The sequence below is a fragment of the Cebidichthys violaceus genome, unplaced genomic scaffold (assembly GCF_023349555.1).
Source record: "Cebidichthys violaceus isolate CVI_PGR_0920_01 unplaced genomic scaffold, fCebVio1.0.p SCAF_2, whole genome shotgun sequence".
In the NCBI taxonomy this organism is placed as follows: Eukaryota; Metazoa; Chordata; class Actinopteri; order Perciformes; family Stichaeidae; genus Cebidichthys; species Cebidichthys violaceus.
The window spans coordinates 18,575,904-18,587,085 of NW_027176372.1; the positions used below are offsets into that span (position 1 = coordinate 18,575,904).

At 41.1% G+C, this 11,182-nt stretch overlaps 1 protein-coding gene across 2 annotated transcripts; it reads left to right on the plus strand.

The window, feature by feature from the left end:
• The first annotated feature begins 921 nt into the window (after nt 1–921).
• Nucleotides 922–10,924, plus strand: nxf1a (nuclear RNA export factor 1a). 2 transcript variants are annotated; one of them, XM_068714956.1, is made up of 23 exons: nt 922–1,009; nt 1,272–1,377; nt 2,357–2,416; nt 2,878–3,088; nt 3,598–3,772; nt 3,863–3,946; nt 4,204–4,308; nt 4,431–4,511; nt 4,975–5,044; nt 5,312–5,400; nt 5,495–5,602; nt 5,712–5,821; nt 8,169–8,205; nt 8,333–8,401; nt 8,677–8,732; nt 8,950–9,057; nt 9,186–9,244; nt 9,355–9,470; nt 9,572–9,614; nt 9,722–9,800; nt 10,167–10,349; nt 10,446–10,506; nt 10,603–10,924. In XM_068714956.1, exons 2-23 carry the CDS (start codon nt 1,281–1,283, stop codon nt 10,639–10,641), a joined length of 2,040 nt encoding a protein of 679 aa, XP_068571057.1. In that variant the 5' UTR covers nt 922–1,009; nt 1,272–1,280; the 3' UTR covers nt 10,642–10,924. The 2 variants fall into 2 exon arrangements, with proteins under 2 accessions (XP_068571057.1, XP_068571058.1); XM_068714957.1 differs by lacking the exons at nt 922–1,009; nt 1,272–1,377; nt 2,357–2,416 and adding an exon at nt 2,035–2,289.
• The last annotated feature ends 258 nt before the right edge of the window (nt 10,925–11,182 follow it).

The following is an 11,182-nucleotide window of genomic DNA, read 5'->3' on the forward strand; positions in this document are numbered from 1 at the left end:
CTTCTAGTGTCGTGTCTTATTTGGCTTGTGTGTAGAGTTTTGTAACAATGAGCCAAATTCTGCAACATGTCGTAAAAAAACTGTAAATGATACAAAACACCTTCACATATTAGATGGTCCACTGACTAATACTCAGAAACCATCCACCCATATCATTTTATATAAAATCACCAACAGGTTACAGGCATGTAAACTACAAACAGGCAAAAGAAAGAAAAGGGAAAGCAAAGAAACTTTGCTAATCTAAACATAGTCACACATAAACTTATTAAACAGTACAATTTCATGCTGTGCAGCCAAATATTATTGAAACCCACAGATATTTATTTTATATTCTAGTGTAAATCCCAAAGTTTTCAAAGATACCAAACATGTAAGGGTGAATTTTGGTGAAATGTGTATAAAAGACAATTAAGGGAACTGGATGTTAAGTCATTGGTGTAAACATGTACTGCAATCTACATTCATCTGACATTTTTTATCTGACATTTCCAGGAAAAGCTCATGAATGGACGATAGAATATAAAATGCAGTTCATTCTCAACCTAATCTAGAACCTCTGTCAGTTGAGAGTGACATATTGCTCTGGATGGAAACGCAGACCAAATATTAGATAAACCTCTCAGTATATTGCAACACAATCCCTCAGCACCACAAACTTCACTATAAGGTTATTCAACATCTCTCTAAAACACTTTTAATGAACATTATAACCCTCATAGAGGCACGATTTAATTAATTATTAACTAATAATTTAATTAGGTGGACTTGATAAACTGTAGTTAGATTTTATGAAGTACTTTTTTTTAACATATCCATGATCCTGATTCCAGTGAGCTCCACTGTGTTAGAAACTGTCCGCCAGGTGGCGCTATGTTGTTGTTCGTATTGACGGGAAAAGGGAGCGGGGCAGTCTGACAGACACCCGCGGGGACGAAAGACGGTATTCAGAGGCGATTGTTTCCCACATCGTCACGGGAACTATTGCCGCGGAGAAGGAACTTGATTGGTAAATATTGTCCGATAGCATCTGTGACTTCATGATGTCAAGCTCCATGCGGTGCTAATGCTAACAGCTACCTAAACCAACATGTGCTAACGTTAGCTAAACCAACGTGTGCTAACGTTAAACGTTTAAAACATTCACCTCGCAGCTGTGCGGGGGAAGTTGTTTGAAACACGGTTGAAGTTTAACATTTAACATTACAGGGCATGTGAAGATTTTTAGGTTTGAATGTCTTCTTTCAATGAGCGATTATAAATTCTGACAGTTTCCCCAAATGGAAGAGATTGGAGAGTTTCACCAGATGGATCGTGTGACTTTGTCTCAGAGGAGCTACCCCAACCTCGCCGTGGTGACAAGTGTGTTGAATTACGGTAAGTTGTGTGCATTGATTATTAGTTCTATACATCCAAGTTCAAAGCCCTTTAGCCTCTGTTTTTTCCTGGGGGTAAAGTTTTTTTAGCTATAGTAATGGGGGGAATACAAACATCTGTTCAACTACACTAAAACAATAAGACTATTTCCGGTTTAATTCCAATTTTTTTTTTGTCATAAGTTTAGTTGACAACAAGAAAATGTGAAGACAACAATGTGCTGCATGTAGAGCTGCTTTGTTGAAGCCCCCATGTACAATAACTTTGGAAATATCTAATAAATAGTATTACAAATAAATAAATAAAACCCCAAATGCTCAAGGATATAATAAATTCGTATATTTATAACTTAAGATGATCTGCTGTACCGTTTTATTTTTTAGTTGACGTAACGTTTCTACATTTTGCACGTTTGTAATGTTCGTCTGAGGACCAAACGGCCTGTGTCTCTGTAGAAGTATACAACCTGAAGGCACTTAATGATATTATTAAAGCATCGTTAGTGTGTGTAACGTCCACCAGTAATAAAGTGCTGAGACGTCGATTCATTGTGCGTTTTTATGTTTAAATTCCCCGCGCCGCCGTGTTGACCCGGAAGAGAAACCGGACAAAAGAAGTTGTGCTTCCGTTTTCTTCTCGACAACGCGCAGCAGCAGATGCTAACCTAGCCTAGCCTAGCCACCAGCTAGCTAAAGAACACACACTTCGATCACGTTGTCCTCGCCTTTGTGTTTCCTCTGACACAAAGACACGTGAAATGTTGGAACTTATTCCACAGCCTAGCACTGTTGTTTCGTGAAAGAGAGAAACGAGGCACCTCTTCTATTTTTATTTATTTTGACCAAAGGGCTGTGTGTTTTTCCATCTGACACTGTTCCAGAAATATGGCGGACGGCGGACATTACTACAACGGTAAGATAGCCTGTTCACTTCAGCGTTAACCTGACATCTGTTGTGCCACTTGTACCGTTTTCTTCAGACCGAGGGGACTTTATGGTGAGGAGGGAGGTCAGGAGCACTGGTTGCATGTCCCTAGAAGGTAAAGCCATATCGTTCCCCCCACACCGGAGATCTGATTACTTTATACGCACAAGTATTTATCCAGTTCTTCATTATTTCTATTCATTATTATCATTATTTCAATACAAAAGTAGGGATTGTAGTCTTTAAACAGAATACATTTAATACAGTTACTCAAGTCGTCATTAAGGTAAGGCAAAATTATTCTTTTCTGAGACAGTGGTAAGTGAATGTGTGCAGGTTTTATTAATTAATATCGTTATACTGCAAGCAATAAGATACATTGTGGCTCCAGTCATTCACTGCCCATGTCTTCAAGTGAATTCTTGTTATTTTATGTTATAATTCTGCTATTTATCCGCCAACAGAAGGTATTGTATGACTGATTGGACTTAAAGTTTTTTTGTTTGAATGTGTGTGTTTGTGGTATTATATGTAAGTGAAAACTGACAAACTTTTGAACCCCTTTCCTTTTCTCAGAGCATGACGATAGAACGGCACCACAATTTCGCAACCGTAAAGGCAGAGGGCCCCACAAGGGTCGGTCGTATGACAGGTCCCGCAGAGACCGCCAAAGGGGAGGCCACTCTGGAGGCTTTGGGGGTCCCGGGCCCCGGTCCAGGCTTGACGATACCGATGCAGACGTTACTATGAGTGACAGCTCTCAGGACAACAGCTCCCAGCACAGATTGTAAGTGTGTGTTTTAACAGATTGTTCATAGCTGTGACCCACAAACGACGAGACCTGAATTCTTTCATGTGGATCTGTTTCAACCACGTGGAGGCATACACATAGTCAGTCACAGGAAGAGAAAGTAAAACAAGCTTTATTTTAACATGAAGTACCTCATGCTGCTTTCAGATTATGAAAACCACTGCATGTCATCTACTCACTCAAAAAGAGCTGCTTGAAAAACAAAAGGGTTCACTGTGTACTGAGTACTTTGTTTGACTATATTATCACTGCTCTCTTAGGGCTGTTTTATTTGAACTTATTGGTAACTCATACCCCACACATTGGTTTCAAATACTTTTTTGGGACCTCTGTCTATTGCTAATTATGAAATTATAATGGTATAAGTGGACTCAAGATGTGTGTTCAACCAAACATTGACTGTAAACGGGCCGGTTTTCTTCCCATGGTGGATGCTGGCTGAAGGAGGATTGTTTCAGTATATGGCCTTGTGTTTTCTTTTTTAGTAACCCATATGGAAGACCTTACCGGAAAGGAGGAGATGGCCGCTTTGACAGAGACAGGCGACAAGGCAAAGGGGGAGGAGGTGGTAGAGGAGGAGGAGGCGGCTTTAGAGGAGGAGACCGAGGTGGCGGCGGCAATGGAGGAGGGAGAAGCCGGTCGGGTTGGTTCAAAGTGACGGTGCGTATTGTAACAGTTTCCACAGATCATCCATGTTACTACTGTGTAACCTGTGAAAGGAGCTCATATTTGGCCTCATCTCTGTGACAGATACCGCATGGAAGAAAATATGACAAGAAATGGCTATTGCCTGCTCTTCAGAACATCTGTTCGATTCCCTACACACCTGTACAGGTGAGCTGTCTTATGATTACCAATTAGAAACTAATTGACTTTAAAAAGGCATTTTTTTAAAAAATGACCACATGTGCTTTACGTTCTGATAACGGTGATAGTTATTTATTTATTCTTGTCTGCTGGTAAGGAAATGCACATATATCTCCAGTCCCCATTTTAACACATTTATGAGCTGACGGGTTTAAGGAAGTGGTGGTTGTGGACATCATCTTTGCATATATTAATTTTTTTCTCTTTCTCCCCCGTCTGTACAGTACCATGTTGAACATAACAGGGTCCATTTCTATGTGGACGATTCCTCTGCTGCCAATGCTTTGCACAAATGTTCTCACAAGATCACAGACACAGATGGCTATAAAGTAAGTCGGGTTAATAATGGAAATCTCACTCTTATTGCTGCAGAAAGTCTTAAATCTGAAACTCGTGTGTGAGATACATCTCTATTTACTATCTTCCATCATGTGACGTTTGTTTCTTTAAGGTGGAAGTGCACGTCAACCCCAGCGCTCCACCGTCCTTCCTCCTCGCTGACCTGAAGCCTGAACACTTGGACGTCCTGAGGGTGAGCTAGAGGAAGTAACACACTATGAGGGCTGAGACAATGTTTACGACCGCAAAAGTCTTGCAAATGCTGTTGTTTAAACTTCAAACATTTGAAATCTCTAATATTGTGGCGTATGGATCCAAATACATGAGCTAAAAAGTAGATTGATATTTATAAGGAAGATTGCAATGAGGTCTATCAGTTAATTTGCATGCTTGCACTTAAGTAACTAGGGTATGACTCACTTTGTTCCTGACATGACAGAAGTAGAATGGGGTTTTGGAAATTTTGTATTTTTGGTCTGAATTTTCTTAGGAAGAGACTTTCAGGTGTTACAATAATTCATTTATTAAGAAAACTCCTATTCATGTTTTCATTAGTTTTGTCCATTATTGGACACAACTAGTAAATTGGAGGAAGTTTCTATTTTGTTGCTGTTTGAATGATGCCTCTCATGTTGTCTGCTTTTTATCTTTCTCAGCAATGTATGGCAAAACGTTTTGATGGCTCCCAGCAAGCACTGGACTTGAACAACATCCGAACAGACCCAGGTGATGATACTCTCTCATCTCTTTCACACTTAAATCATATGTATGACGTATAGAAAACAGATTCAAGCACAGACCATCCATACTAGACTAATTGTAAGTTTGTTATATTTATTTGTGCTAAACAGGGATCTAGTCTTTCTGTTTTCTAAGTAAATGTTCACTACAATGTTTTTCATATTGAAGATGGTACAGACATTTCTTTTATCGCCTCACTATCACTGAAAAAGTGAAAAGAGTTTTTATCACTCATTTTATTTTATGCGACAGACCTGGTTTCCCAAAACATTGAAGTCATCTTGAACAGGAAGACAAACATGGAAGCTGTCATCAAGATCATTGAAGAAAACATTCCAGAGGTAAATTGAACACAGGAGCTGTTTTTGATGTTGTTTGCTGATTAAGTAATGGGTCAAACTGAATGTGCTGACGCATCCCTGTGTGTCTTTCCAGCTGACAGGCTTGAACCTCAGCAACAACCGCATTCACAAACTGGATGAACTCACTGATTTGGTGACCAAGGCGGCTAATCTGAAGACCCTCAACCTCTCCCACAATGAGGTGAGACTAGCTCAGTTGATCAGGCGAATAATAACCAAACCCGTCACATGATTTCATTTGACATCCTCTTCTCCCACCAACTTTGTTCTGTTTCCGTCTGCTCGTCCAGCTGAAGTCAGACCGGGAGCTGGACAAGGTGAAAGGCCTGAAGCTGGTGGAGCTGTGGCTGAACAGGAACCCTCTGTGTGACCTCTTCAAGGATCAGGCCTCATACATCAGGTCAGTCAGCGATTTCGGGGGGTGAGGGGAGAAGATTTAATGAAGGCGACACAGTGGTGTGACTGTTCGTGTGCAAGTAGGAGTGTCCAGGAGTCTGTCCTGTAAGATGAGTATGCAGCAGCGTGCCACAAAGGAAGATCAAGCACGCCTTTGTATATATGTGCGTGTGTGTGGGGGTGTGTACAATAACTGAAACCATTTCTCTGGCAGCCAAGGATGAACTTTATGAGAGAAGAGCAAGCTCACAATAACCATTTAACTCTGTATGTTTGTATACCTGTGTTGAGAGAGAAATGGAAAAAAGAAACCTGCAAATTCTTCCACTCTTTTTGGTTGTTTCACACGTTTCCTCCCACTTGATTAACATTTCATTTTCACACAGTAAACTAAACATTTCTTACTCTCAAAAGCTGCTGAGAGGACATCTAACCCCGATGCACATTGTTTTCCTTTCAGCTTGCTTAAACACTTCACAGTTTGAACGGCCATCCTCTCTCTGCCAGTTATTCAGCTTCTCTGTGGGACATCTTTTTAAGCTTTGGTCAATTTTATGGTCCACGGTGATGCTGTACCCATCACTCCCCCCGCTGACATCCTAATTATTTATCCAATAAACTATTGCAAAACACAATTGCATTGCTCCTGATGAATAACTCCAAGAATAAGCACTTGAAAAAAAACAAAAAAAAAACACATTCAGCTTGACAAACCCATGAATACAATTTACTGTGAACTGCTCCTAAAAAAATATGAATCCACAACGATCTTGAGCAGTACTGTACAGTGTAGGTTTTTATTGGAGAGAGGGCAAACCACAGTTGTCTTGACAAATGTTTGGACGAAACAAAGAAAATGCACAGCCAATGATTTCCCCTCCCCTCTTAGCACCCTGGCCCACTCTGCCCCCTCTAAAAGGCGAGTATGGAAGGCTGGATAGCCCATGACGGGTAAGATCCCACCTCGAAACCCCGGGACAACCTAAGGCAGGCACAGTCACGATTACTCAGCCTCATTCCCCATGAGCACTGGCTCACTGAGAACACGACGAGAAGAAATTGAGAAGATGGGACTCGACAGAAACAGCTGTTGGGCTGAGGCGGAGAGGGATGCGTGTCATTATCAATGACCAATGAAGGGCCGCACAGAGAAAGCAGTCTGTCTCTGCCACTAAGTTGGTTCTCTTTGACCTAAAACAGGTCTCTGCTGCTCAGTGAATGAAGTGGAGAGTTTGGCGAACGCCCTTAACTAACTTCTGAGGGAACTGTGTTCCGAACTGGAAATTGAAGTCCAGTTTTGTCTGAAATAAGTCAAATGAAAGGAAAAAAAACACGTGAAAACACTTCCTCTTCCAGTGTCTGATGTCTGTGACCAGTACAAAAAAAGCTCAAAAATAAAGAAGAGAGAGCAGAATAGAGAATTCTCACTCCGGTGAAATGCGTAATGATCTCCCAGTCCCTACGTAACCAGAGGCCTGGGTCTAAATTGAGCTTGAAAATGAAAAGCTTACCACATGAAGACCCATCTCTTTAGAATCGATGGTGGCTTTGAGGTGCTTAACTGATAACTGCCCTGTGTGTGCAGCAGGGGAAGGCAATGGGATGAGTGGTGGGAATGCTGCGTCCAGCTCACTCTGAGGCCAGCTGCCCTTTCGGTTCAGATCTGTTCTCAGGTCGTCTTTCTCTGCTGATAATCGTGGGCGCAGACCCAACATCTCACTCGCATGACGGATGGTGATTGGCATGAATGTTATACTACTTGTGATAGTAGCTTGTGTGAATTTTAATGAATATCCTTTTCCCCAGATCTGGAGGTAACCACCTCTCTCCCAGCAGTGCATAACATGCTTATTTCACTTTAATTCAAAAAGGGTGTGTTTGCTGGTTTCGGTGCAGTCTGGTAGATTGTGGGTCTCTGCATGTTTACATGTGTGCGCTAGAAAAAGTGTGCTTCTATTGCTTCCCCGTGTCAGATCTCTGTGTATCTCCATATTGGGGGAGAGGGTGAGTATACCAACGGGTAAGTACACACTTTGGGACGGGAGACTTGTCGGATGTCACATAATGAACCTGAAGGAAGGATGAAGACATGAACTTTAAATATTAAACCCCTTGTGGCACTGGATGTAGTTACACTTCATCCGTTTGCGTGTATCTATACATGGCTGTATTCTCCCAAATAATTTTGACGTTTATCAGCTTAAAATGGAAAACCGAAAGTCACAAAATGACATTAAATGGGTCAGCAGGTGTGACTGACAGTGTTATCTGCCTCAGTGAGCATGATTTATTTCTGTTGTGTAGTTTGTGATGATAACTTTCCTGCTCTTCATTTTTTTGTTCCGTACCAGTGCTGTGCGGCAGAGGTTTCCCCGGCTTCTCAAACTGGTAAGTCCACACATCAATCTCCTCACCCAGTCGTATCACTAAAGAAATCAATACAAAAATGCAGAAAAGTCCGCCAGTGCTAATTTCGCTATTTTTGCATCTTAATTCATATGTGGTTTCTTTTTAGGATGGTCATGACCTCCCCCCACCCATTGGCTTTGATGTGGAAACACCAACCATTATCCCCCCCTGCAAGGTAACTTGTTTTATCTTGTGTGATTTATTGTATATTTTTACTCAAATTCACATTGATGGTGTCTTCTAGAGTGTGTGGCATTCAGGGGAACCTCTCCATGGTGGGATTTCATAAGTTAAAACAATTAAGAAGTTTAAGCTGCATTGTCCTCCTTCAGGTGACTGTCTGTGTCTGAGGACAGTTATTGTCTCCTTCATGTACCTGAACGACAAATGTTTTTATTTATTTATTTTTTATTTTTTTTATTTATTTATTTTTTTTCTTTGGCAATCCAGGGCAGCTGCTTTGGCTCTGATGAAATCAAGGTCGTCATCCTTCGGTTCTTGACACAGTGAGTTTCTACCATTTTATACGGAGGCAATCTTCTGGCAACACTCCATTGATCACTGCCCTAATGGCAGCAGGGTTAATGCACTGGTAATGTGACCCAACCGGTTGCTGATTCACCAGTACTGCTTTTAACGCGCTCTATAAAAGGGTTGTGTGCTAGAAACAATCACAGGAACAAACACAAGAGAACTAAATCTCGTGATGTGTGACTGTTTCAGGTACTACAGCATATACGACGCTGGGGACAGACAGCCACTCCTGGATGCGTATCATGACGGAGCATCGTTCTCCCTCACAACACCTTACTCCACCCAGAACCCCTCCAGGTAAGAACACACACTTCTGTATACATGTAGCAACACTGAATAACACATGAATGAATGGGATGTTCATTAATTATTAACTCTTATCTGTATTCGCATTGATTCCGTCTGTCCCTCTCTCCTTGTTTTAGGAGCAGTCTTGGAGAGTACCACAAAGACACTCGAAACCTGAAGAGAATCAAAGACTCCAGTGAGTTTACCCGTCGGGCTCTTGACCCGTCGCAGCGTTTGACTTGTTGAATGTTTCTGATTTTGAAATGCCTCCTGATGTTCCCCTCTCTGAATGTTGCCTTCTTTCAGCGGTGCGGTTTCGACTTCTAAAGCACACACGGCTGAACGTCGTGGCTTTCCTCAACGAGTTGCCCAAAACTCAGCACGACATCGCCTCCTTTAATGTCGACGTAAACACCTTCACGGTAAGATCATGTTGTTTCTGTCATCCAGCACTTATCATTAACCGTTTCTCTCTCACTGTGAATAATTTCTCTTTTTCACTTTTTTTTTTTTTTTTTTACAGAACACACTACTATCCTTCACAGTGAGCGGAGTCTTCAAAGAAGGTGACTTGTTTGGTCGTCATAATTTTATATTTATATTTTTTCCTCATCCACTGCAAAGATGCGTAGTGTTGATTTTGTTGCTGATGTTTCTCATGTTGGTTTTTCAGTTGCTGTTGATGGTAAATCCCGAGAGTCCACCATGGCTTTCTCTCGAGTTTTCGTCACAGTCCCGGCAGGGAATTCTGGGTAAGTTTAGTGAGCTCCCAATGGTTTGAATCCTCTTCCTGTTCTTCACATTTTAGAGACAAACGCTAAACCCAGTTTATTACCAGCATTCAAAGACCTGAGTTAATTCTTGCATTAAGATAGTTTCTCAGTAAAAAAAAGTTGAACCCTTTTAGGATTAATGCTGCCATCTAGTGTTGTGGTTGGGTTAATGTGAGTGGTTACTGTATCTCAATGATTTTTTTTAAATGATACTAGATATTAAACGTGGCAGTTTGACGTGTTGTACAAATCAAAGTGCCTTCCCTTAAGTCATGCATCTATTATTTTACTTTACCGCCATGAGATATCTTACTGTCTGTCTACTGTGTTCCTCCTGTGCCACAGTCTGTGCATCGTGAACGACCAGCTTTTCATCCGGATGGCCACAACAGAGGAGATCCGCCGAGCCTTCGTTGCTCCTGCCCCGACTCCCTCTTCCAGCCCCGTCCCCACCCTCACTGCACCGCAGCAGGAGATGCTCACGGCCTTCTCTCAAAAGTCGGGCATGAACCTGGAATGGTCCCAAAAGTAAGTCTTGTTTTTCTGCATGTGGCGTTTGCAGCGCTGCATGACAAACATTATTCCCTTAATTTAATGTATCTTAACCGTTATTCTCTGTTGCAGGTGTCTGCAAGACAATGAGTGGGATTTCAACAGAGCGGCACAAGTTTTCACTCAGTTAAAGGTAATATGATGATTTATAGTTAGTCTCTCTGCATTTCCATAAAGGTGTGAAAATGTTTATAGAAAGGCCCTAACATTCTTTTTCTTTTTTTTCCAGACGGATGGCAAGATCCCTGAAGTTGCATTCTTAAAATGAAGAGTTGCATCATAGTTCTGTGAAATAAAATCTGAAGTAATTTTATTTATGTTTTTTTGTTTTATTAAAAATGTATAAAAAGTTTACTATTTTGTTTTAACAGCCAACTGTTTGATCTGAAGACTGATGTTATGAGACCATTTTTGGTTGTTATTGTAACCTTAGTTCAATATTCTCATTCGTATAGAAATCACTACTTGTTTTCATAGGAATAAAGACACATAGCCAGTGGATGAACATGTTGATTTGTTGTATTATGTTTAATAAATATTTTGATACACAACTGATACATTTCACTTCAGCCACAATAACAACAACATATTGAGCGTGGAAGTTCTTTCTTGACCTTGGAAGTGCAAGTTTCACCCAGAAAAACTCAACTTCTAATACCAAGTTGTATTGGCTGAGGAACAAAGTGATGTACGGCTGTAGTTGCTGAAAAGAAAATGCTATTAAGTGGACATGAGTGTAACAACATAATTACATTAAGCTGCCTCCTCATCCCACGTCTAAGTGACAGAGTACCATTGATTAACAAAAC

Excerpts from the sequence above, each read along its gene's own strand:
- nxf1a (XM_068714956.1), top strand. The coding sequence starts at position 1,281 with ATGGAAGAGATTGGAGAGTTTCACCAGATGGATCGTGTGACTTTGTCT. Across the intron at positions 9,245-9,354 it reads GAAGAGAATCAAAGACTCCA|CGGTGCGGTTTCGACTTCTA; the intron begins GTGAGTTTACCC and ends GCCTTCTTTCAG. Across the intron at positions 10,507-10,602 it reads AAGTTTTCACTCAGTTAAAG|ACGGATGGCAAGATCCCTGA; the intron begins GTAATATGATGA and ends TTTTTTTTCCAG.